The sequence below is a fragment of the Terrapene carolina genome, unplaced genomic scaffold (assembly GCF_002925995.2).
Source record: "Terrapene carolina triunguis isolate 2854851 unplaced genomic scaffold, T_m_triunguis-2.0 Scaffold194, whole genome shotgun sequence".
Lineage (NCBI taxonomy): Eukaryota > Metazoa > Chordata > Testudines > Emydidae > Terrapene > Terrapene triunguis.
This window is the reverse complement of record NW_020664545.1, coordinates 2,638,695-2,666,091: the sequence shown is the minus strand read 5'-3', so window position 1 is coordinate 2,666,091 and position 27,397 is coordinate 2,638,695. Positions and strand designations below refer to the sequence as shown.

Sequence of the window (27,397 nt, the reverse complement as noted above, 5' to 3'; positions counted from 1 at the left end):
CGCATTAGCCCTCCCCCCCTATGTCCATCCCATAAGCCCAGGTAACCGCGTTGCATTGTGGGATAACGACATCAAAATGGACAACTCCCGGGATGCTCCAGGTACCGACGGTGTCTCCGCAGCCTAGGCCCCCTCCCTCCCCGCCTGTCTGAGAGAGAGAGGCCCTCCTCCAGCCAGGCCCCGATCCCCAGGAGGGGGAACGGCCCCGTCTCCCAAGCAGGGCCCGGCCCGTCGCAGGGGGCTTCACTCCTCGTCTCGCTCAGGGGGTTCCGCCCCATTCGTTCTCTCCCCAGGCTGGAGCCCGGCCGCACGTCGAAAGGGGCCGCCCCCCTGCAGACCCGGCCCCTCAGCAGCAGGGCTGGCGGGGCGCCTGCGGTGGGTCTGCCGTCTGGCCCAGCCCAGCCCGGGACGCGAAAAGCCTTCCTCCCTCCTCCCCGCTAAGCCGATCAGCGGCCGCCTTCCCGCCCTCGGCACTCTGGCTGCCAAGCTGTAATTGTACAAATGAGGGTGACGTTTAAAAAAGCGATTATTTTAAATGTCCGATTGATACGTGCACAGCAAAGCCCTTCAGCTTGGGAGACAGCCCTGTCCTCTCCTATGTGAGAGCCTCTAGCCGAATATAAGAATGCTCTGTCTTGCTGGAACACCTTTTGTTTGAGGATTTCTAAAGCCCTCCCAAAATGTAGGTCAAGTCTCACGGTTGGGTCCTGTTAGAGGGAGCAAATCTAAGGATTTGGCTACACTACAAGCCCTGCAGCAAGGCTGCTGTAGTGCAGCTCCTCCAGTGATGGAAGGGGTTTCTCCATTGCTGTAGTAAATCCACCCCCCTCCAAAGGCCGTAGCTAGATTGATGGAAGAATTCTTCTGTTGACCTAGTTGCATCTACAGTGGGGTTTGGGTTGACCTAACCATGTTGTACAGGATGTGAAATTGTTCACAGTCCTGAGCAGCGTAGCTAGGTCAAATTAAGTTTTAGATGTAGACCAAGCCTGAGGTAGAGATTAAAGGACTTAACAAATGTCCCCTAATTAGATGATGTAAACGTCAGGAATAGTAGAAGTGGGAACGTGGCTTGTTTGCTTTTTCTCTCATGCCCCTCCAGTTATTTATAAGCACTCTAATAATTCTCTAGATGATCACATAAAGGGAAGAAAAGGGTTTTAATTTTGATCCCACTTTGTTTCTCCAGGAAAAGCTAGCAGATGGTTTGGCGTTACGCCATCTAAATCTGTGAAGATGAATATGAATATCCTTCATCAAGAGGAATTGATAGCACAAAAGAAGAGAGAAATAGAGGCCAAAATGGAGCAGCAAGCAAAACGGAATCACTTGGCCACCCAACAACCCCCTCGGCTCAATGAGTGCGTAAGAATTATGGGGTTTTGTCACTAAATTTTGTTTCAGAAACCATTTACATACATGACTGTGATTAAAAAAAAAAACACTTTAGTACAATTAAACATCTTTTTATGCTAGGCAGTTTTCAGTGTCTTCTCTCCTTTCTAAAATATTGTCCATGGTTGAGCAGCTAGCAACAACAATAAACATGATTGTTGCTAGCAGAGTTCTAGCATGTTTTCCCTGGGGCTTTCTGCCTGATACTTGTATTATGTAAACCTTGTTTTGGAAACTACTGTGGGGTTAGTCTCTAGCATGGTTTGGTTAGTGTAGTTCTCTGAACAAATGCTGCTCAGGGAAATGATACAGAAACTCCGCTAGCAGCAGCCCTGTTTTAGTAGGGTGGGGAGTGAACTACATGGGATGCACAGATAATTCCATAATAAGCAAATTCTGTGGCTGTGGAGCTTTAGAAAACTTAGGGGCATTTTGTACAGTGATAGAGACATAGTCCAAGCACTCGACTGGGAGTCAGAAACACCTGAATTCTAACTCCAGCTCTGACCATGACTCATTGCAGGTTTAAGTGACTTACTCAACTTCCTGTTTCACTTTCCAATCCATTAAGTAGGATTACTGATTCCTAATGGGGATGTTGTGTAGATTAATTAGTATCTAATGTTTTGAAAATGCTATATGATTGGGAAGTACTAAGACAGGTGGTCCCTTTCCACCTTGAGAGATCAGCAGTTATTGGCATTTTATTTCGCTCTCTGAGCTACAGGGAAGGACATGAAGCATCTAACCTCGTTCTCTTCTTTTTTTCTATTTAGAGATGAAAGTGGTGAAAGCGAAGCCTCTGTTTCCAACAAATTTGCCAACGACGGCAGCTTTCTCCAGCAGTTTCTTAAGCTGCAGAAGGAAAAATCAAGTACTGGTAAGTTGACTCTTGAGCAACAGGAAATCCTCCCTCTTCTCCTTTGTGACACCAGCAGCATGAGAGCTGCTCTAAAGGTGTATTTACGCTAAAGAGCCCAATGTTAGAGAGTGCAAACTGTTTGCTAATATTGGTTACTTTAAATACTGAAATAGAAGTAGTCCCTCTAAATTGAGTTGAAGTTGACTTGGTGAGGCAGTATGTTGTACAGAAGCTTGCATTGCTACCATCTGTATTTAACAAGATGTGTTCTCCAGCTTGAAATGCATTTTCTTAACATTTCCGGGAGATCCTAGTCTTCCTTAAACTCAGCTGCCTGGCTGAGTTTGGTGTATACCAACAAATATCTGTAAACCTAAAATTAAACACAATCCACTGTGGTAACCATATTGGTGCCCTATGCAAACTACTCAGTTAAATCAGAAAGGATACACTGATTATTTCCCCCCCCCCCTTTCTTTTCTAAGAAGCTTCCCCAAGTTCTGGTAACGTTTCTGCAAACACCTCTGCTTCAAGCACCGGAAAGAAACCCATTCTGATCGGGAAACGTTCCAGCTTGGGCACGAGCAGCATGGTGAACCAAGTGAAGAATTACTCCCATTCCAAGCAGATGCCAGTTGCTAACCGCCTCAGTGTGTTTCAGTCACCAGATGACGATGAAGAAGAGGATTATGAGCAATGGTTGGAAATTAAAAGTAAGTTACATCCTATTAAAGTGAAATTCACCTCTTATTTATTTTGCATGCAGGTTCAGTTAGCCTATTAGTAAGGGTTCAAATGGGAAACAGCTTGGTTTAATGCTTCTTCAGACTTCAGTTTACAGTCTTTCTTATGGGAAAAGTTATTGCTTGATGCTTTCTCATTGGAAAGATCTTACTTTCTCGTGTGCTGTGATTTGGTAGTTCTCAGCCCAGATCCCAATTGGCAGGTGTCTGCATCACAAAATAGAAACACTAATTGACACTGATTGGCCCCCTTGTTGCCAGCTTCATGACTGGGGCTGAGGATTGAATTACCGGACCATGGAGAGTGAACTCCCGCCACATCCTTAGACACTGTTCCTCCAGTTTGGGGCTGATACACATTTGTTAGCCAGAGTGGGGGAAGCTCCCGCTATCATTGCCTGTGCTGTGAATAGAGGACTCTCTTCTCCAGGGTTGTCAAGCCAGCACCTTTCACCATTACAAAATTCACACTCTCTAAGGAGTAGGGAGGGGAAGGATGTGTTCTAATCTTTCCTCTACTTAGTTGAGCTTGGTTAGATGGTGGTGGTAGGAGGGTGTCTGCCTTTCTGCAGCTGGAAAGCAGGCTGGATGGTGCACAATTCTTTTTTAAAAATGTGGTCTTGAGACACATCTGGTTTGTTTTAATTGTTGAAAATGAAAGGCTCCCTCTTCAGGAGTGGCTGTCTGAACACTAAGCATGTTATGGAGATCAGACAGAAGTGAAGCCCTCCCATCTTTCCAGAGTTTCATTAGGAAATCACCATTTCGGATATCTTGACTGTGAGCTTCTTTCCTTACCCTTTAAATCAAGATTGGATCCTTTTTTCTAAAAGAGAAGCTCTAGGAATTATTTTGGGAAAGTTTATGGCCTGTGTTATACAGGGTGTCAGACTAGATGATCAAATGTCCCCTTCTGGCCTTGGGATCTATGGGCTTGTCTACATTACCCGCTGGATCAACAGACAGTGATCAATCCAGCGGAGGTTGATTCATCGCGTCTAGACGCGATAAATCAACCACTGAGCGCTCTCCCGTCGACTCCGGTACTCCACCAGGGTAAGAGGCGCAGGCAGAATCGACGGGAGAGCGTCAGCCGTCGACTTACCGCAGTGAAGATACCGCGGTAAGTAGATCTAAGTATGTCAACTTCAGCTATGTTATTCACATAGCTGATGTTGCGTAACTTAGATCGATCCCTTCCCCCAAACCACACACACACACCCCCCGTAGACCAGGTCTATGACTCCTTGATTAGGTTGGAATATCAGAGAATAAAGAATGCTGCAGCATATCAAATAACAGAAAGTCTCATTTAAATTTGGGACCAAGATGATCTTAGAGAAACATATTGAGCCCTGCTTCCCAGCTAGTCAATTGAATTTCCATTCATGATGTGCACTAATGGTTTAGAAGCAGAGTCAGTCTGGGCATATTTACAGACCTTCTAACTAGGCTTCGTGGTATGTGATTAAACAAACTGTGAAATGGTCGTAGTGATGCATTAGAAAGACTGCTTTTTGCTCTATGGGATCAGCCTTATTGCTATTTCCAGCAGAAACTTAAGCAAAAAGCTCAGGCAGATCCGCACATAACAGCGTAGAAACCAAGGCAGGAATTAAACATCCCTACAACAACTGGAAAACAAGTGTGGGAGACCAATTGGCTAATGGGATTGGTGCTGGGATAATGGAGCTTTTTGGTCATTGGGTCAAATCTAACATGTGTCCTTTATTGGACTTCCTGTGATACTTGAGATGAATTGGCCCCTTGTTGGCAGACTCAGCAGAGAGGCCAAAGGGTAACTTCTCAGAGAGCCCGCTCTCTCCCCTCTGGTAATGGTCCTTAAGGCACACTGGCAGGTGCAGTGTGAGAAAGCGCATGCTCCCACTGCCCAGACGGTGCCTGGTATGTGGATAAAGAGTGACATCTCAGGAGCTGAAATCCGCGCCCCTTCATGAACAATACATCCTTTTTAAAAACAGCCACGTTGTCCCCACCCCTTCATGTGTGTGTTAGAATTGTTAGTAGCTAATTACATAGCAAATTGCAATTGAACCCTAAATTGGAAGGAATCCAAATCTTATATTTTCTCTCATAAAAGGTTCTAGTCAGATCATTCCTTTCCCACTGGGAGGGTAAGGCCTGAGAGTAACTCAGCTTTGTAACTTGTGCAGCTGTGTAAGACTGGCTCCCCATTTCATCATTTTTCTCCTCATCCCCATCCCACTCTTGTCTTACCGCTGTGGTTCTTAGAAGTAATGTGCCTGTTGGGTGTGTGAGTTGAACCCCAGTACTGACAGCCTGCTTAAAGTTTTACCCCCAGAGGCTGCAGAGACCCGGAAAGTGGTGGAAAAGCTGGCTAGGTTCGTGGCCGAAGGGGGACCAGAATTAGAAAAGGTCGCTATGGAAGACTACAAGGATAATCCAGCATTTTCGTAAGTTTGGGGGCAACCTTCATTTGCTAAAGCAGCATATTATATCTCTAGGTGAAGAACCTAGGCCCTGCATGCATAGAGCGGGGGCTTTGTGATCTTCTGGAAGGAGTGGGGTTGGATCTTTATGGTGTCATTTCCTTCATATGTTTTCACAAAGTACCATAAGAATACTCTGTGCATCTGGAGAGCCTTCTAGCCATGGATCTCAAAGCACTTTACAAACACCAGTCAGTTATGTCTCACTATCTCCTTTGAGGTAGCTGAGTGTTATTGGCCTTGTTTTATAGATGGGGAAACTGAGGTATAGAGAGGAGACGACGTTGCTGAGGACACGTAGCAAATCAGTAGCAGTTAGGAGGAGAACCCAGGAGCCCTGACTCTATGCTATTGTGATCTAGCGGATAAGAGTACTGGGCTGGGAGTCAGGAGACCATAGGTTCTCTCCTCTCTGCCTGCTGGGTGATCATTTCCCCATCTGCAAAATGGGGCTAATGTTGCTTAACTCCCTAAAGTGCTGTGAGGTTTACAGGTATAAAGTGTTATATGCCAGGGGTTCTCAACCTTTTCTTTCTGAATACCCCCTCCCCCAACATGCTATAAAAGCTCCACGGCCCCCCTGTGCCCCATAACTGGTTTTCTGCAGGGCTGATGTTTGGGGAGTAAGCAGGGCAATTGCCTGGGGCCACAGGGACCCCTCAAAGTTACATTGCTCAGGCTTTGACTTCAGCCCTGGGTGGCGGAGCTCAGGGTCCTGGGCTTCAGCCCCATGCTGTGGGGCTTTGGCTTTCTCCTCTGGGCCCCAGCAAGTCTAACATTGGCCCTGGCTGATGGACACCCTGAAACCTGCTCGCAGTCGTTCCCCCCCCTTCCCCCCAGGGTGCCAGACCCTGGTTGAGAACCACTGTTATATGCTATACAATTTATAAATGGAGTCATTTAAGGGGTTTTCAGAGTAGTTTATCTTCTGATTTTGTCTAGTCTAGTCTTTTTTTGTTTTGTGCCAAGTGAGCAGAAACATTAACAGATCAAAACATGCTTTAGTGACTTTTTTTCTCCCATCCACTCCAGATTTTTACATGATAAGAACAGCAGGGAATTCCTCTACTACAGAAAGAAAGTAGCAGAGATGAAAAAAGAGAATCAGAGTTTGCAGACGTCCTCTTGTCAGAAAGGTAAATGAGGGGGTCGGGAGCACAACCTGCCCATCATGAAGTGTAGATCATAAAGTCTTTGTCAGTGCTCTCTATAACTGCTCGTTAGACATTTTAAGAACCAATCCAAGTGGAATATGCAGCAAGTTTAGTCTTGCTGTTGGTCTCTTGCTGCCCGTAAGTAAAGCACTGTCACAAAGGGAGTTGTATGATGTTTCCTGGCATCGATCTCGGATGCCACTATATTCATTTCCTGGGTCCATAAGAGAGCCTGATCTGGGAGCTCTCCACGTATGAAAGTCCCATTGAAATCAGGGCGAGTCCAACACACTGAGCGCATGCAGGATTGCTTCCTGTGGAGGAAGAGTATCCTAGTATTTCCCAAACATTTTCAAGAAAATGAGCTAGAAGGAAGAAGATTCTGCATTGTTTGGTCCTGAAAATGATGTTCCAACTCTGAAAGATGATAGATTTAGAATCTGTCTTGCTGCTCGGTTACTCTCATTTGCTTTATAACTTCACTCTACATGAGTTAAGATGGAAACAGGGTCTTTGTTTCTTCAACATTCATTCCTCTGTTTCTGCTGCTTATTCCCCATTGAAAGCCATTACATTCTGTTTGCATCATAATTCCGTAGCCAACAGATGAGTTCTTGCAAATTGGGAATTGTGGCTTTAGGTGGAAAAGCAGCGGGAGCAGATGATCTGCCAGTGAATTAATGTCCTGGGCAGTGAAATGCAAAAAATTAAATATTTTGGGAAGGAGGGAGTGGCCTGGTGAGCTAAGCATGATTTCTGGGTCAAGAACATCTGGCTTCTAATCCAGCCTCTGGCACAGAATTCCTGTGTGGCTGTGGCAAATCACTTAACCTCTCTTCTCCATTTCTTCATCTGTAAAGAAAGGGATTAATGCTGTTTACCAGTGCAGGGTGTTGAAGGTTTATTAGTTAACACACAGTAGCAATGATTTTTATAGAGCTTTTTAGGTCCACAGTGCTTTGAAAACCCCAATTAATTAATCCTGGCAGCACCCTAATAGTTAAGTGGTATTATCCACCCTTTGCAGATGGGATATTGAGGCAAGGAAATGTTCTGACATGCCCAAGCCCATACAGCGAGTCAGGTCGCCTGGACACCCACTCCTGTGCTCTAACCATTAGGCCTTGTTGCCATGGTGCTCTGAAGATGGGAAGTACCGTATAAGGCAGTTGTATGTAAATAAAATACTTTTTGATTGTTCATAAGGGGGAATTGCTCTGACAATATTCGCGGTCAGAGCTTTCTCTGTACCGTTGGACTAGCGCTGCAGTAGCTCGCTCCGCCAGGTAAGAGTGGGACCAAGGCTGTGTGCGGAGCACTGCTTTCCCCTTTTCCCCCAGACTGGCCAGCAGAAGCACAACAATGAGAGTAACACAAACCACTCTCTCTCCCATCTGCCCTGCCACCCTCATTTCTGAGGGCTGCAATCCTGGCAAAGCTCCCACTGACTTCAGAAGTGGGGGCCTTCTCTAGAGATGACCGATTGCATTGGGCAAATATCCAGCACAGGAGGACAAAACTAGCCGCCTTCCTAGGTGCGAGAGACAAATATGGGTGTTCGGAAGGGGAAAGCTGCCTTGTGTATTAACCTACTCTCACCTGCCCCCTGGAATGCAGAAAATCAGAGTGAAAGTCCTGGCCATTCCCCTGGATACAGAGCCATCGCGCTAGCTGATACCTCACCGCTTACCCAGAGATATGAACTCTTGACCGTTTGACTGTGTTTCTTTACATTATTCTTAAAAATAAACCCCTCCTCTTGCCCTTATTCCACTCTTGGGGTCCGTAGAACAGATAGGCTTTTGACTGTTGGGTGTGTGAGTTGGGCCCAGTACTGACAGCCTGCTTAAAGTTTCACCCCCAGAGGAGGAAGAGACCAAGAACTTTGCTGAGAAGCTGGCCAGGTTCATAGCAGACGGGGGTCCAGAGGTGGAAGCTATTGCCTTGCAGAACAACCGGGAGAACCATGCTTTCAGGTAAAGGAAGAAACCTGCAGCTGAGTATGCATGTTTGTTTGTTTGTTTTTTAGCAGGGTTTACAGGGGACAAACCCCTGTGAATAAGACTTAGGATACAAGCTGCAGAATGATTATATTGCAAAGCTGGGTATAGAGCCCAGGAGTCCAACTGCGCAGTCCCCTGCTCCAGCCACTTAACACCATCTTTCTGCATGTTAATGTGGTTTCATTGTCCTGAAGTCTGAGCTTTACTTTTTGCTATTTCCACTTTACCCCATCGATGCCCTGTGCATTCACTTCGGCAGCAGTCTCTGCGCTTCTGTTTCATGTTTCCCTGTGGCTGGAACACACTTCCGGAATGTGTTACCCTCTCCTCATTCATATTGCTCCCTAGTCCCGCTGCTGCTTCAGTGGCTGCTAGAAATGAGTCAATATTCATTATTTCATCTTCTCTTGTAGTAGATATCATGGCACTGGAGTCATGTGCTGCCATCACCTGATCCCTGATGTGTATGTTGTATCCCTTTTCACTCCCTTTAGTCTGTTGTCGTTGTTGTCTTAGACCCGGATTCTCCTCTGAGCTCTGCATGGGTACAGGGGTCCCTCTGCACAAAGCTCATTGGAGGATCAGGGCATAGGATTGTAAATTTTGGGTGCTGGCGCTGTCTCCCCTCTACGTCTTGTTCAGCACGTATTACGGTAGCACCCAAAACGTTTTATAAATAATGGACACTGCTTTGTGCCGGGTAGGTCACCCCTTTTCCAGTGCAAGCACTCGCAGCTGTCGTTCTACTTATTTCCTGCTACAGGACGCTCCTGTAGCTGACCAAGCCTAGAGCCCAAATCCCAGCCCAAGACCGCCATTTCTGAGCAGAAAGTAGTCTAAACAAACTGACTGGCATTTGTTGCTGTCTGATTTCCCTAACTGTGCATTCACTTCCTCCCTTCCATGACAATGCACTAGTATTGATTCTAATCTTTTACACCTTTCCCTGCAGCTCCCTTTCACCCATGGCCTCTACCTGGTGCTGATACTCACTGCCGCTTTGTAGGGTGCCTTAATTGAATTCCAGGAAGAGCCCGTCTTCCACCCTTCGGAAAATTTCTCATCCGTTTATCTGACAGGCCCCATTCCTCACAACCCCCACTTGGAACTGCCTAGTTTTTCTTCTCACCCAAGCAGCTCATTGTTTCTGCCATTACAAGGGATTACAATAGGTTTCATGGGAGTGAAGCTAGACTCCCCCGTTTTTAATTAGCCTGTTCCTTCTTGAAATCTTGGCATTATATTGGCTGCCATCCTGCCCTCAGGAGCCCCCCGCTCCCTTGTGTTGAGTGGCATTTCAGACAGACATGCCAGCGTCTGAGCCACTTTGTCATTTAACTCCCTTAAAGCCCTGCTGGGAATCCCATCTGGGCCTGCTGCTTGGGTTAGTTCATGTATTGCTCATGGAGGGTCCGATCCTGCACTCCACTCTCTACCCTGAACCGATGCCCATTGAAGTGTGCAGCAGCTTTGTCTGAGTTAGGGAATGCGAGGTCACACCGCGGTGAATTTTAGAATACCGCAGAGACACATGTGTGCATATGCCTGTGTAGAATCATGCAGTTATAGACGGAAAGGACCTATTACCTACCTGAGGATGTTCTCCTGCAAGAACACAACAGTCTCCTGATGAGAGGCCGTATCCAATAATAAACTGATCCTCTGAAGAGTGAGGGATGGGGAAGTTTGAAGGGAGTCAAGGTTTTATGTTAAAATGCTTAAATTGAAAAGGGAGTGAGGGAAGCAGTGGATAGATTTGTAACAAATCTGAGTGTGTCTAATCTGCGTGGCTGTTAGATTGCAGACACTTCCTATTCCTCCCACAGAGATTGAAATAGGATTTTCCCTCCACCCAAAAGGGAAAAGACATTATTTGTGCATGAGGTTACAGCCTATGGCAGTGAGCTCTGGGTGTGGGGGGGTTACATAAGATGACTCTTAGTGTCAGTAAGGTGTTGTCTGGTGATCTGAATACTTGAGTGGGAGTGTGCTCTAACCACTAGTCCATTTGTCTCTTTGGTAAGGTGAAGACATGTCTGTGGTGAACTGGAACAGGCTGTGTGGAGTACACTGGGCGGATGGGGGGCGGGGGAATTTTGTGTTTCCACTGACAATGTGATCTTGTAAAGGCATCAGATACCTAACCAGAACAACCACCTTCTTATTCTCTGTATTTCTATGGTATTATAACCATTAGCCATGGTGCATTTACAAACAGTAGATAAAGTCCCTGTCCTCTGCACCACAGGCAAATGAGGTACCAGAGAGGAGAGAAGTAACCAGGGGTGAAGTGGAAGAAGTGGGTTTGAAGAAGGCGGGAGGTATTTCCAAGCACATGTGGGGAGGAGAGTTCCTGGCCAGATCACTGTTAGACCTATCTCTAAATTGAACTGTTGCACGCCAAACGTTTTCTTTTTTAAACTTAGGTTTTTATATGAACCAAACAGCAAAGGCTACAAGTATTACCGGCAGAAGCTGGAGGAGTTCCGTAAGGCCAAGAACAACTCCATAGGGACACCTTTTGTGCCAGAACCCAACCTGAAACACAAGAGCATTCCTGAGGCCACACCATCGTCGTCATCCTCTCCAGCTTCCTCTAAACAGCCGGCTGCAGCCGCTTCTAAAAAGAGGAGGAAGAGCAGATGGGGGCCAGAGGAGGAAAAGGTTGACTTGCCCCCCCCAGAGCTTGCCCAGCAGGAACTGAACTCTTCTCCCTCCCCATTGTCAGGTTAGTGGTTCTGTATTTGGGAATGACTGGATTTTTTTTTTCCTGGTCGCTTGTGATCTGTCCTAACTCAGTTGGCTCTGTAAACAGGATACCCTGGGAGTCTCTCTCTTGTTGTAATCTCCCCAGTCAGCAACCTTCTATCTCTCAGCTAAGTCTAGCAGCTAACTCTCCGGGTGTGCAAATCCAGATAAACCACTTTATCTCATTGACACTGGGGATTGGAATCTTAGCGCTTTCCAGTTATCTTTAAAACTCTGCTGAGCTGTAGCTCATTGTAGCCTCAGCCTCCATGCCATTTAGGGCTATTTCACTTCAGGAATAGAGACGGTCAGAAAACAAATGTTGAAGTATGAACTCCGCTTATTCCCCATGGCAGGCTAACATCCTTGGGCAGCTCTTCTATCCTCACTTTTCTGACCCGTCATCATCAAAGAAACTAAACATAAACAGCTTTGCTCATGGCGCTAAGGCAGTGGCTCTCAACCTTTCCAGACTACTGTACCCCTTCAAGAGTCTGATTTGTGTTGTGTACCCCCAAATTACACCTCACTTAAAAACTTACAAAATCAGACACAAAAATACAGAAGTCACAGCACACTATTACTGAAAAATTGCTTACTTTCTCATTTTTACCATATAATTATAAAATAAATCAATTGGAATATAAATATTGTACTTACATTTCAGTGTATAGTATACAGAACAGTATAAACAAATCATTGTCTATGAAAGTTTAGTTTGTACTGACTTCGCTAGTGCTTTTTATGTAGCCTGTTGTAAAATTAGGCAAATCTCTAGATAAGTTGATGTACCCCCGGAAGTCCTCTGAATACCCCCAGAGGTACACGTACCCCTGGTTGAGAACCACTGCGCTAAGGGATGCAAGCAAAGCTGCCAGTTTCCAATGTTTGGTTTCCAGGGCCTATTTCAAGTCATGGGACTGCACGCTGATCCAGGGTTGTGATTTCTCTCTGAGGACAGCATGCTGCAGACCCCTTTAGGGGTGCAACTCACATCAGACACGAGAGGACTCTTTTTCCAATAGGGGCGCTCTTCCTGTGCCTGCAAAATGTAAACGCTTATGTCCCATGTATGCATGTGTCGATAGGTAATGAGTCAGACGGTGAGCTGGCTATGTGCACGTGAATGCATGACTTTCAAGTGCAACTGATGAATGCAGGCATTTTTCAGGTGCAACTTAAGAGTCTGTCTTTGAATACTTTGCCTATCTAGTGTGATGAGGGGAAAGGATGTGGATAGGACAGAAAAAAAGAGGAAGAAGAGAACAGATGAGGGAGGCAATGGAAAGAGACGAGCCAACAAACTACAGGAGGGGTATTGGTATGACTAAGTGTTGTACTCTTTGCAGGAGGCAATGATAGGGCAGATGAAGTGGTGAGGATAATAGAAAACAAGCTCTACTGTCTTTCTGAGCTGCGGAGTGAGTTCACAGGTGCATATGTTCTGCCTGTGGAATTCACTGCCACAGCAAGTCATTGGGTCATGTATTGTGGCTGGGTTTTAAGAGAGACTGGATAATTGCATGGCCATTAATAACATTGGATGGCCAAGATAAAGGGTAAGTGTAGTGTAGTGTCAGCTGATGGCCACAGGGATCAGGAATAGAGCTGGTCAGACATCCTTCGTCAAAATGTTTTGATGAAAAATGCTGTTTCCATTGAAATCTAAACATCTTGAAAAAAATGTTGATTTCAACAAAAATTCCTGGAAGGGGGGATATTTTGAAACAACAAATGTTTCATTTTTGGAAAACTTCATTTAGAATTTTATTTTATGGGGGGGGTTATTTTTACATTATTTTACGACATCAGTAATAGTTGAGAGATTTTATTTTTAAAATCACGAAGGGCAGCTGCTACTTAGCACTCATTAACACATCTTCTCTTTTCTAGATCAGTGTCTCCTGTTTGTGTTATAATGAAACAGTTTAGCACTGATACAGTTTGGAATTAAAACAAATTTTGAAATGTCAAAACTTCCCGCAAAATGGAAATTTTGAGTTTCAACCAGCTCTGTCTGGAGGGAGATGAGATACCAGGCTAAGTGGACCACTGGTCTGATCTTCTGTTCCTTTTCCAAGTGAGACAGAAATCTAACGTGTAAAAGCCAGGTTATGTGGGTTGTCACACCTTCGTTTATCTATTTTAATACATTTTTTTTTTTAAAGTTAAAAAGCCAAAGCTGGGCAGATGCTGTCATAATAAAATAAGTGAATTCCTGCCTTGCGCATCATGCTGCACTTGGGATCTAATAGAATCTTACAGCCGCACATTCCTTTGTGTCTTCCTGCTAAAATCATTTGCTTTTTCCTTTAACCTCCGTGTTAGCTTCCTCTTAATTAGACAGGTGGCATGCTCACTTTCCACAGGGCGTTGTGTCAAGTAAAAGAAAAGATGACAAACAATCTGCCAGTCATAAGAAATTGACCGTTAACACTGTGGTAATGCTCTGCAGGGAAAGTGTTTATTGGTTCAGATGGAATAATCCTCTTCTAGAATTAACATCTTTAACTTGACAGATGACTAGAATACCAAATTATAGCCATGGCTCTGCTGGAGTTAGAGCCACAAAACATGCTTAAGATGATTCTTGTCCATGCCTCCCCAGCCCCATCTTCTGAGTAAATGGTGCTGCTTTGGAGCCTTGGACAGTTAGACAAGGACTGTTTATTATTTCTCAGGCCTGGTCTACACTGGAGGGGGATTGATCTAAGATACGCAACTTCAGCTACGAGAATAGCGTAGCAGCCCAATCAATGTATCTTAGATCGACTTAGAATCACTTACTTCGCGTCCTTGCAGTGCGGGATCGACGGCTGTTGCTCCCCCGTTGACTCCGCTTCTGCCTCTCGCCGTGGTGGAGTTCCGGAGTCGACGGCAGAGTGATCGGGGATCGATTTATCGCATCTACACTATATGCAATAAATCGATCCCTGATAGATCGATCACTACCCGCCGATCCGGCGGGTAGTTTAGACATACCCTCATTCGTTCCCTGTCAGGTTTCAGTCTTAAATCAGTATCATGCAGAGTGGAGAGTGTAGTATGGCCCTTTTGGACCGATATGATGCTCCTCTTACATATATTGATGTTTAGACAATTAGCAGTTTGTATACTGCAGTGAGTGATGTATTCAAAATGCTGAATAGAACAGGGATGCTATTAATTAGTAAAGTCTAGGGAAATACAGGAGAACTCATGAGTGTTGTCTGGGCATGTCTGATGCTAACTTTGGTTTGGGGGTGGAGCGCTGTTTTGGATCTGTCTAGTTGTAATTAATATGATCTTCAGAATATCAAGTCAAGTCAGGCAGCTAATGGCTCCCTTTGGCTGTAGAGTGATTGCACTTGTAGTGAAAGGAAGGAGACATCCTCTCCAGGCATGTGGTTAGGGGTAAACTTTCTGGCAGTCTTCTGCTAGATGCTGCAAATACAAATTGCACCATTAACCTTGTTGTGGCCAAAGCTAATGTTTTGCAAGACACACTTTTCCTATGATGAAAGCAGCAATTTTTCCCAGGCTGAGGAGCAATTCCTCATCTTCTGCCTGTTTGCAAGGCACTAGTGAGCCCAGGATAACTCTTTAAGTCCCATGGTCCAGGTTTAGGTAAGTATGCTGACTTTTGCACTATGTGCAGATTGATACAAGTTGCCCAGGCAACTGTCTTGGCTTTGTTCTACAGTAGTTTTCCCACCTGCACCAAAGACTTTCTTCCTTCTGTCAACTTTGCCTGCATATAATATGTGTCACTTTGAGGGATTTTTTTAATTAGCCTTGGTGCACAGAGCTAAACACGAACAATAGGTCTTTCAGCATGTTATTGTCATGTTGGCCTGGAGCTGCAAGGTAATACGTTGGTTCCATGAAACCGGGTGTACAGTTTTAGTACAAAGAGGAGCAAAGACCTGTACTGTATGTCTGGGATGGAAAGGAAGACACTCTGTCTCACCTTTCTCCTTTTAAAGCTTTCTCTGGAGGCTTGCCGACACATTGGCCTCCTGAGCTGTGTTGTGCTGTTAGTTCTAGATCACATAAACTCTCAGGCTAAGTCAAACAGCTGCTGACCTTCTCTGTGAAGGTCATACGGATTTCTTCAATGTAGCCAAAGAAAGGCTTTCCGTTCCTTGAGAACGGGGCTCACCCTGTGTTTGAGGCTGCCACTAACGTGTCCCAGTCTCACCAAGGATATTTTGAGCCTGATTCTCCTCTCACCAGTCTTCCCTCAGTGACTTCAGTGGAGCTGCTTCTGATTCTCACTGGTGTCTGTGAGAGACGAATCATGGGCTTTATTTAAAGGGCCTCTGTCCAATAATGTTATGCATAGGTTTGGTTTTTTATTTGCTATTATTTCATTGGGAATTGAGGGCGTACTCAGTACACCTCTACCGCGATATGACGCTGTCCTCAGGAGCCAAAAAATCTTACCGCTTTATAGGTGAAACCGCGTTATATCGAACTTGCTTTGATCCGCTGGAGCGCGCAGCCCTGCCCCCCCGGAGCGCTGCTTTACCGCGTTATATCCGAATTCATGTTATATCAGGTCGCGTTATAGCGGGGTAGAGGTGTACTTCGCAGGGCCTGGAGTGAGCCGGTTTATTTCGAATTCTCTCTTAGAAAATCTCTTGCCATGTTTCTGCCTAACTCAATATACACAGTTTGCTCTTGAGACTGATTATATGAGTATCCAAGTGCTCTCGGCCATACGAGCATGAACTGCTGGACTGCTTTATGTTCTTGTTTGGAGGCAGTGCTAAGGAAGCCACTTTCCAGATCATGACATGACCGTGTGGGGAAGAGGATAAAGCGCTTTGATCAATTGCCCTAAGTGAGAGTGAGAGAACTGGAGAGATGACCCCTGGGACCTAATTACCATCTGCACAGACATTTGGTGTCATGAACAATGATCCTATTATTATCAGGCTTCATAATTAATTGATAGTGAATAATTAATGAAGCATCATTTAGCCATAGCCTTGGTTCTCATTAAATATGAGGTTCTTGTAGCCACTAGGAAAAAATCCTTCCCCCTTGTATTGAAAAACATAATGTACTTTGAAGTGCAGGGTTCGTGTGGGGTTTTTTGCAATCCTTTAAATATTTAACTGCAACTCTTGGATGTTTAAAACGGGAGCTGTCAGCCCAGTTAGTTAGAAATAGACAAGCCTTGAAAGTTGCTTTTCATTGTAAATCTTGGCTTCACTGCCCCAGGAATGTTTTTGTTTGTTTGTTTTTTATTGCTGCAGAAATATTTTTTAAAGAGAGAGCATTCTGCAATTTTAAAATGCCCCTATGAACGCACAGCACTGAATGGCCATTCAAAATCAGCAGGGCCCTGCCCTACTGATCTTAAAACTTAATTGCAGGGCCTTTCCAATACAACAGCAGGTAAAATAATTTCAAAACAGGAGCTTGAGACCCAGGTGAAGCAGAACAGAGATACACTAATGGAGACATCAAGCTGAGACTTAAAATATGTCTCCTCTTTGAAGGCAGGAGGTCTGATGTCCTTGGCAACGCCCCTTCTGAAATCTGTAGCTGAGAAATTAAACACGTAGTAGGGAGTGGTAATTTCCAAAAAAGGTGTGATCATTTATCATTCTGAATGACTGGTAGCTATTCACATAGTAAACGCAGTACAGTTACTGCATAGATGTACTGAGCAATACACTGACAGGCCAAAATCTGCTGGGCACTTAATGCTGTATAATTAAATACCAGTTTCTTTGTGGTAGGGAGATTCATAAAGGAACTTAATGAGAAGAAATAAGCTTAAATTAAGAGAGAGTAATGTTGGCCTGCTTGGGAGGACAGACTTCCTGATAGTGTGATCTCCAAGTCTGTGGAATAGTTTCCCAAGGGAAGCTGGGGAATATCTGAAACTAGACAGAACAAACCCCTAGAGAATATAAATATAGGGAACAGTTCTGAGTTGGCCAGGAGGTGGAGTGTTACCTAATGAGTCTTTTTCTTCCGAGAGTCTTTAAAGTTCTACTGGGAGTTGTTGTGCAGCTTAGCATCTTAATGCTGGAGTTATGAAACAGACTGTAAGATTTTAACAGATAAGATGTTGGGATATGGTTTCTCTGTCTTGAACAGCTGGCTCAGTTTTTTGAAAATCTTTAATATTTGCTTATTTCAGTTCAGGACCTCAAGGGTCTTGGTTATGAAAAAGGGAAGCCGGTTGGACTGGTGGGTGTGACCGAGCTCTCTGATGCACAGAAGAAACAGCTGAAGGAGCAGCAGGAGGTAATGCCAGGAAATGATTTCTAAGCTAATTTGTGCAGCAGCACATTGCATTGCAGCATGGTTGGGTTAGGGGAGGAAACAGGGGTGGAGATAGACAACGGAGATTTTCCCAGGGGCCGAACAAACAAAACCTCTTGGATTCATATTGGATTCGTAAGTATCAGATGATGCTGTGGTCAGCAGAAATACCTTATTAGACCATAGGGGGACATGAGCAAAATCCAGCCAACCCATCTCCCCACTAAACAAAAGAGTGTTCTGCCTGTGAGCTCACCTTTCCTCTTATATGCTATCCATGTGGGACTTAATTCCCCTTCCAACTAAAGCCCAATGTCTGTAAGGCTTATTGTGTCACTTCTCTTCCCTGCTGAGATTTGTGTTACTGTAGTTCAGGGGATCATAACTGGCCACTTTTGGGATCATGAGGGCTGCATTTAAACTACAAACTACACAAAAAGGCAGCTACCTGCATTGTTAATATATGGGTGAAGCTCTCAAACATGCCAGCAGGTGATGCTCCTGTTTGACCTGAGCAGCAGGCTGCTGGCAGTTTGATTCAGCATTGCCTGCTGGGATGTGTAGTCTTCGTGGCCTGCATTTCTGTCTCATAGATAAGGCAGCCATGTGCTATATTGCAGAACTTAGAGACCTCTCTGTGTCCACTCTGCTGCCTACAGACTGGCTGCCTCACTGAGCAGGCTGCTGTTTTGCTTCCCTAGATGCAGCAGATGTATGACATGATCATGAAACACAAGCGAGCCATGCAGGATATGCAGGTGATGTGGGAAAAGGCGGTTCAGCAGCACCAGCATGATTACGACAGCGATGAGGAGGTAGACAATGAACTGGGGACATGGGAACATCAGCTTCGACGCATGGAAATGGACAAGACACGAGGTGGGTGGAAAAGCCGCAGCACTGGATTTTCTCTTGTTCTGCTGCTGTGCTGCGATTTCCATGGACTGGAGTATGAGGTCTTGTGGCTAGAGCAGGGGATTAGAGTCAGGACATTCCCAGCTCTGCCACTGACTCACTGAGTGCCCTTGGGCAAGTCATTTAACCTCTCCGTGCCTTGGTTTCCCCACCCGTAGAATGGAGATAACACCCACTTCACATGGGGTTGTGAAGCTTAATGCTTTGTAAAGCACTTTGAGATCCTGAGGTCAAAGGTGCTATAAAAGGACACTCTTGATCACTACTATGTTTTTTTTTTTTTTTCTCCCCTCCACGTCTTGAGCAGAGTGGGCCGAGCAACTGACTCAGATGGGCAGAGGGAAGCATTTCATCGGAGACTTCCTGCCACCTGATGAGCTGGAGAAATTCATGGAGACGTTCAAGGCATTAAAGGTGAAATGAGCGACAGTTTCCTAGGCCACAGTGAAACTCTCCAGCAGAAATCTGACCTGTCTGGTAGCACTGAGGGAAACAACTCAAGTTTTTTCAACCATTTACCAGAGTAGGCTGCCTGCAGTTCTTTGAGACACTTACTAGTATAGCTTCTTTGCAAGCGAGTTTTTGGTTGTTGTTTTTTTTTAATACTTTAAGCCTGTACAGGCTTCCCATCCACTTGCAGAAATGTCTGCACTTGGTGCTAAACCTCTTGGCATCAGCCTTTGGAAAGAGCTGGTGTCCTGATTCAGCACAGCTATGCGATGCTGGTGTTCTTCCACCACTGGCGACTAAAGGAAAAACAACTCCATCCCCCAGGGATCTTGTCACTGATCTATTGTGATTCACGGAGAAGCCTGGCTGAGCTGAGTGACAAAATAGCACGTCAGCAAGGGGGACAGGGCACTAGTGACATTACAGTGAAACAGACCGAGCTTTTAGACTGCTTGCCGACAAGTCTGCAGTTCCACTGTCCGAGCAGGATAAGCAATCACTAATCCCAGGCAGGGAAAATTGGAATTTTTAGCCAGACAAGTGTAATAAGGCAAAAATATAAAGCCTATGCAGAGCCCTTGGTTCCTGCCAACTCATAGTTGTACAACTTGCTGCTGGCATCCTTGATAGTGTTCCTTTGTAGCCAGCACTGGAGCTGGGGCCTGAGGTAAGATCTCTTTTTAAATAAGAGCCATCTTTGGAGCCGGTCCAGTGAGCAGCTTCCAATTCAGAACCGTACTATTTCTCAATTGAATCTCAGGCCTGGTCTACACTACGACTTTAATTCGGATTTAGCTGCGTTAATCCGAATTAACCCTTCACCCGTCCACACTACAGAGCCAGTTAATTCGAATTAAAGAGCACTTAAAATCGATTTCTGTACTCCACCTCGACGAGCGGAGTAGCGCCTAAATCGATTTTGTTAATTCGAATTAGGGTTAGTGTGGCCGCACACCACCGAATTACTGTGGTTAAAAACCGAATTAATGTGCTTAGTGTGGCCGCGCACAATCGAATTTATACAACCTGTTTCCCAAATTCGAATTATCTAAATTCGGATTAATCCTGTAGTGTAGACATACCCTCAGAGTTGCACTCCCTGCACCTTGCAGATTACATTTTGGACTCTGGGTGGCTCTGCTGTGCTGTATGGCTTACCTGTTTCCTCCCCTGTGGTGCACTAGCAATGGAATCCCAAGAAGTTTTGTTAAAATTATTAATTGTCCCGGGTTTGCCAGGCCTACACTAATCTCCCCTACGTGGTGCTTTCCCTGCTCCCCTCCTCCAGTGGAGTAATGCAGTGTAACTCGTATTGCCTTTTGTTGCCCTGCAGGAAGGTCGCGAACCAGATTATTCTGAGTACAAGGAATTCAAACTGACCGTGGAGAATATAGGTTACCAAATGCTGATGAAGATGGGCTGGAAGGAGGGTGATGGGCTTGGCTCCGATGGACAGGGGATTAAAAATCCAGTCAGCAAGTAAGCAAAATGCTGTATTTTCCTTCTGTTGATTCAGTCCTTTTCTGTCAGGTAGGTGTTGATGCTCCCATCCCAGCTTGTTGGAAGTAGCTGGAAGAAATGTGGCTGTAGTTCATCATTTGGACGGTGCATAGAACCTTCTTAATAAAGAAAAAAAAATCTATAGAGGTTTTTTTGGTTCCAGAATTAGATTTGTTACTTTGCACAAGATAGATGATCTGTGATCTGAGCATGGGCCAGGAGCTTCTGAATTCTAACCTTGACTCTCACTGCCGTCCTCTGAGACATATATTCTGTTCCTCAGTTTCCCCATCTTTAAAATGGGAGTAGTGCTTTCTTGCCGCACACAGGCCACGTGAGGATTGATCAATGTTTGTAAAGTGCTGTATGTGATTAAATATCCAATGCATGCCTTATGCAGCTGGAGAACTCTGATGCAGACTTGCTGCTCTCTGGTGTGCTGTTCGTCGAAGGCAGTTGACAGTAGATGGTACTGCTCCAACTGCTTTTAAAAGCCACGTCAGTACCAAGCAGAAAGCTTGTGTGTGCCTGCCAACCCTCTGGACATCAGTCTGTTTCCTTACTCGAGTGTTTTTGGGATATAAAGAGTAATTGCATCCAAAGTGGATCCGAATGACCAGCTGTTTGTGATGTATGCTGGACTATAGGGAAACTAAATATTGATGATGAAAGCAATTAAGAATGTTTCCTATCCAGTGGGTCCTTTATAAACTACAGTTGTGCATATCTAGTGGAAAACACAGATGAAGTGTCTCTACGAAGCATTTCAGCTCCTTTCTCTCAGGAATATCTATCTGGGAAAGCGGTGTCCCACTTAAATCAAGAGCTGTGGGGAGAGACTATTGTGTACAGATTAATGAGGCTTCCACTGCCCCTTTCCTGAATATGCTGCAGCGAGCAATCTTGCACTGCACAGAGTTGGGCAAAATGTGACTTACTAGGCTCTGTCCTCTCTGAGGTCTATGACTTGGAAAGCCAAGGGAGCTGTCTGATGCACAGGGAAGAATACTGATTTATCTCCCAGTGACTCCCTTTTGGGGGTGCGAGGTAGCCACCTTCTGTTTAATGCTCATTCCTTAAATAAGCAAGGTTCAGATCATTGCATTTGGTCACCTTGTCTGCCAGAGGCTAAGAAGCAGGGCAGGGGATCCTTCACTAGAGAGGCACCCGAAGCATTGAGAATTATCCCTGTTACATGCTTAATTAACCCTTTGTTTAACTAGAGCTGTATTTACGCTGCAGCTTCTCACTACAGCAGTGGGGTTTGCTGTTTGAAGGAATGAGATTGTAATGTTGTAACAGCACTGCACTGTTCTGAGGTCAAAACTAGCTACCCTGATTGCAGCAGGTCTGTCTTTGCCTGTGGGATGCAAACATAGTCCCTTAGTCTCGGTCTCTGTGCCCTGGTTAGAGAGGGCAGGTCGTATGAGGTGGTGGGTTCTTCTGATTCGCAGAAAGATGATCTGTTAGCATCTGCTTAACTGGAAAGGGGTTGTTGTTGTTGTGTTTTTAAAACAGGGGTACCACTGCTGTGGATGGAGCTGGGTTTGGCATTGATCGTCCCGCCGAGCTATCGAAGGAAGATGACGAGTATGAGGCATTCCGTAAAAGAATGATGTTGGCCTACAGGTTCCGACCCAACCCTTTGGTGAGGTGACTCCTAACACACTTCAGACATAGTGAAGCTTCAATAGTGTCTCTGCCCATATCCTATAAGGGGCCAGGGGGGAACATATTAGTGCTCAACAGTATTTTACCTTTATGACCAATTTTGCCTTGTGTAAAAAGAGAGAGGACACGGTATGGCCCTTCATCTTCAAAGTGCTTCCCAAATACCAACTAATCTCCACAGCACCCCTCTGAGGCAGGCTCCGGCTAGCACAGGGACCTAGGAGTTGGGACTCCGGGGCCTCATTCTCCTTTGTCCTGCCCATTGTGCAGCCATTTACATAGTATAAAGTGGGTGTAAAATCGTACCAAATGGGGTGTCGGGGTTTCCACTCCCTTGATATGGATGTAAATAACTGCACAAGGGGCAGAGCCTTGGAGATCCACACCCCAAGAGTTTATTCCCAGCTCTGCAGCTGGCTCACTCTGCAACCTGGGGCAAATCACCTGCCTGTATTGGTTTTCCTCCCTGTAAAATAGAGATGCTGAGTCTAACCTACCCCTTCGCCTCAGGAAAGGGTGTGTAGAATGTGAGACTCAATGTTTGTAAAGCACTTGAATTGTATCTTTTTATCAGCGGATATTCCTAAATATCCCCAAGAGTTCCATTTTAATAGAACAAATAAAGTAACAGTCACAGGGAAATGACTGTAACAATTCACACTAGGAGATTTTCCTTTTGGTTCTGTTCTTGTGTTGAATCAAATCATGAACACCACAACACCCCTGACAGTCAGCTCTCCTTGCTGTTATTGTTAAGACAAAAGTTCCTGCATTTAGCTGGAAGCTTTATGTGGCAAGTATAAACACTGCACACAAAAGAAGCTGATGGTTTGTCCTTGAATCCCAGCATGTTTTATGTTGAATAATCATTCTTCTTATGGCAACAAGCGTATCAGTTTGCACGTGACTCTGCATTACATCCAACAGGCCAATCCACTTAGTGTTGCATTCCATTTGTAATTTTCCAGAGGAAACCTCAAGATTTCACCCCTCGAAACCTCCTATTTCAGTGGAGTCCTCCAATTAATATTAATTAAGCTCACATGGTCATTGTTCTGTTCAAGTTACAATTTTAATTAATCTTCTGTTGTTGTTGTTGTTGTTGTTCCCTTTTCTACAGAACAATCCGAGGCGACCTTACTACTGATAGTGTTTTCAGGACAAAGTATTTTCAATACTGTTGTAATTTTACTGTGAAATGTTACAAAACTGCATTATCATCCTTTTTTTTGCAAATATTGTAAAATCTATTAAAGTCACAGTGACCTCTTTCACCCAGAACAAAGGCCTAGAAGCCCACTCACTGCACACTTGAGTGCCATGACAACTGCATCATAACAAGGCCTGGGATGGTATCCCAAAGGAGAAGAGAGCAGGTGAGAATGGGGGTTTTTACACGGTGCTCTCCTGTACAGAAGGGTAGCGCCAAAGATACTAATGGGAATAGTTCAGGGACTCCATTGGTTTATTGCTCAGTGCCATGTTACTTGCCAAGAAATACATCTTTTGTGTTTTTTGCATTCATTGCTCAGATATGCAGCCTATGCTGCCTTGGCCGTAGCTTTATTAAAAATATATAGGAGGCAGCCCCCTTTATCCCAAAAGGTGAGTATCAGTTAGTTGACTAGCCTTTTCCCTTGAAGATCTGAGTTCAAATCCTGTATTACGTCACAAGTATAAAGAGTCTGGCCTCCAGCTGAAACTGCAATCCCAGTGCCTATTTGTTTGATCTCTGCTTGGTAGAAGACACAGTCTTGAGCAATGCACAGAGCGGCACTGTGGGGGATTGAGGCCTGCTGGGGAAATTTGCTGAGTGCCAGTTCCATCAGTCTCTCACTTTCCTGAACACTAAATTCACACACAACTTTCAGCAAAACAAGAGGCCCACCGATCCTTTCTGTGGGTGGCAGAGAACCAGGCCTTCAAACCTCAGTTATTAAAGGCCAGTGGATTTTTATTGGTCTGTGAAACACCGCTGCATTGCAACTCTCCTCTGCTCTGGCTGTAAACAAACTCTCACCCATCTGCTCCCCCAGCTTTTTATCACAGACTGATCAGAAACAGTGGCCTTGCCACAGGTTTTTGTGGGTGAACAAAAAGCCCCATGGTGGTATTCTTTCAAAACATCTCAAATTGTAAGATTTTTTTTCCCCCCTCCCAATGTTTGTTGTTTGCCCCTGATACCAAAATCTTACCATTTAGTATGCGATTCACTTTTTTGTTAACCTTTCTCAATGATGTAGAGTTAATGGCTTGGCTTTCAATAAAAAATAAAAACAGACTGGTCAATTTGATATGAGTTCATCATGGGAAAATTAAAATGGATGGGCACCTCAGAAGCACAGGCAGTCCGGCTTGCAACTAAGAAATATGTGATCCATTCCTGGCAGTGATATACGCCAGCGTAACAGGTGCGCTTATTACAGCTTGCACACTGGGGTATTGCAGCTGATGGGGCTAATCAGCACATGGGCAATAACTATGAAATATTAGGTAATAAAGGTAGGAAATTTTGGCAGGGCACTGGTGAGGCTGAGCTTCTCCCAAAGCCATTAAGGCTGCTGTGACATTCAGGCTTTCCTGAGGAGTTTAGTTGATTCATTTAGTTTGAGCCTCACAGTTTTGGGGTGTGCTGATCTGTTGTTGCTTCTCCTCTCCACATGCTGGGTCTTTGGCCGTGAATGAAACAAAGCAGAACTTCTTAACAACGTTTCCACATTTATGAAAGACCAAAAGCACCGCAGGGAACAGAGCTTGCCGCTCAAGTCACCTGGGCTTCGTAAAGTTAACTTACAGCATTGAATTCCAGTGACTGCCTATGTGGCCTGAAGGCCCAATCCCATAGCCGTGGGGATGGCCGCTGGAGACACGGGCACATTCAATGTTCACTTCAAGTATAGGTGTAATCATATATTGAGAATCCCTCATAGCCAGCCATTAGGGATGTTTCTTTAAGGCAGCGCAGACTGGTGCTTCTGCAGGTTTCCTGTTTTAAACAGCTGGTGAAATATCTACAGCTAATCAAATGCTGCAGAGACGGCCAAGTGTTGTCACTCTTCCATGGTTTGCAGATCTCTCTTGAAAAGTGAGTATACCCTGCTTTTCCTACCCGCTCTTCTGTTGGCAGATGTTCTGTATTCCTCTTTTTCAACACACACCAATATGGCAATGGCCTTGTTTCTCAGAAGTACCCTCTACATTGGCACAAGCTTTGTTCCTCTGTGTGGGCACGTCTGGCTCAACTTTTATTTATTTCAATTTAAATAATTAAAAACACCAAATGCACCATTAACACAACATCTAGATCTCAGCAGCATCAAATGATCAATTCAACTGGAGCTCAGCCCGCCACCTCCACAAACACCTTTCTGTCCCTTTATCGTCTAGGAAGCATGTCCTCAGCCTTCTTCCCAAATCCTACCATACTGTCTTTTTAGTGTGCCCAGGTCTATTTCTAACCAAAGGAGAGCATGTTCCAGAGTCTTGAACCCCCACAGAGAATGCCTTGCCATACACCCCTTCTAGTTTATAAGGAGGGGATCTCCCTGCTGACCATAGCTGTGGCCAATGGCATGGGGACAGAGACATGTGAAACCACATTTTTAGCAAGGGGTAGATGTATTGGTACTTTGATGTTCAAATGGATAATTAGAATACAGGAAAGATTCCTTACTTGTAATAGTAATTTTAAAGTGTGCTCACATTTGGAACCTAAGGTACGTGCCTGTCCTCATTTTTTATTTTACTTTATTGTCCAGTACTTGTGGGAGCGGCCAGCGGTCACAGGCAGGATGCATGCCCCGTGCCAGTGGGCGCTGGGCAGTGACAGTCCCTTCCCTGAGGAGTTTACAGTCAGAAAGTAAAGTTACACACTTTAACCACTGGATGGCCCAGGGACCTCAAACTCCCTTCTCAATCCCAGATGGGATCCCTCTGCCGTAACCCAGAGTGCATTGGTAGTGCGGTGCTGGGGGGATGCTTACATTTCTGTGCGTGTGTGGGAGCAAATGGGACTTTGGCCTCTGTGGCTAATAATCTAGTACCTTTCACAAGCACTAAAGCCCCACAAATGTGTGAGGTGGGGCAGAGCTGCATTCCCTCTGTGCACAGAGATGGTCGTGTCACGCCCACTGCTATTAATCAGTGCGTGTACAACTGCCTGTACTTTGAATTGTTGCTTAATAAGATGAATTGTCATCTCGGGGCATATGCAAAGTAACTTCCACTTCTGCTGCTGCATAACGAAGCAATGAAACAGCGCAGGGCAAAGTGCACCGCCACTCATTCATCCGTGGACTCTGAATCGTGATGGAGCGAAGGAATGACACAACGGCTCAGGTGGAAAGCTTTTGGAAGCAAGGTGAAAGGTCAGATGACAGCAGTTTTGTTTTTGTGAATGTCTGACAAACAGCACTTCGGTTCTTGGAATTTTTCTGGCACACACTAAGTGCTACCATTCAACCAAGTCCCTCCCCCAACACCTGGCATTGACTCTCAATGTCTGAAAAGAGAGGTTAAACGGAGAGGTCACAATCATGCTGGAAACAGCCTGCCTCAACAGAGACCTTGAAATACCTGCTCTCTCTCTCTGCTGATTAAAATTCTCTCAAAGGCATGTAAAAAGTGGTGGCTTTCATGAGCTTTTTATTCTCTCTCAAAATCTGAAGATGTTTTTTCTCCTTACCTGAGGAGGTTGTGAAGGCTAGGACTATAACAGAGTTTAAAAGAGAACTGGATAAATTCATGGTGGTTAAGTCCATTAATGGCTATTAGCCAGGACGGGTGAGGAATGGTGTCCCTAGCCTCTGTTTGTCAGAGGGGAGATGGATGGCAGGAGAGAGATCACTTGATCATTGCCTATTAGGTTCACTCCCTCTGGGGCACCTGGCATTGGCCACTGTCGGTAGACAGGATACTGGGCTAGATGGACCTTTGGTCTGACCTGGTACAGCCTTTCTTATGTTCTTATGTTATGGAATGCTTCAGATTTCCAGGGTGAATGAGAAGAAAATGCTTCAGTCATCAAGCTTTTCATAACACCTTGTGGAGTACGTCTTAGTCTTCCTGAACAGTATTTACATGTGAATCTCAAGGAAACCAGCGTGACCCCTTTGTTTATAAACTTAAACAATCTATGTAGTGGGGCTAGTAAACAAGGAGGAAGGATGGTCTTACAGTCATTGGCTTGGGACTCAGGACATCTGGGTTCAGTTCGGCACTT

General features: G+C 45.1%; 1 protein-coding gene across 2 annotated transcripts; it reads left to right on the top strand.

Annotated features, from left to right (window-relative positions):
* The first annotated feature begins 65 nt into the window (after positions 1-65).
* Positions 66-24,457, top strand: SUGP1 (SURP and G-patch domain containing 1). 2 transcript variants are annotated; one of them, XM_024219077.1, is made up of 14 exons: positions 66-101; positions 1,190-1,361; positions 2,172-2,275; positions 2,746-2,970; positions 5,312-5,435; positions 6,504-6,607; positions 8,478-8,601; positions 11,055-11,356; positions 17,516-17,622; positions 18,342-18,519; positions 18,863-18,969; positions 20,339-20,484; positions 22,024-22,153; positions 23,297-24,457. In XM_024219077.1, exons 1-14 carry the CDS (start codon positions 77-79, stop codon positions 23,321-23,323), a joined length of 1,875 nt encoding a protein of 624 aa, XP_024074845.1. In that variant the 5' UTR covers positions 66-76; the 3' UTR covers positions 23,324-24,457. The 2 variants fall into 2 exon arrangements, with proteins under 2 accessions (XP_024074845.1, XP_024074844.1); XM_024219076.1 differs by having other exon boundaries at positions 2,743-2,970.
* The last annotated feature ends 2,940 nt before the right edge of the window (positions 24,458-27,397 follow it).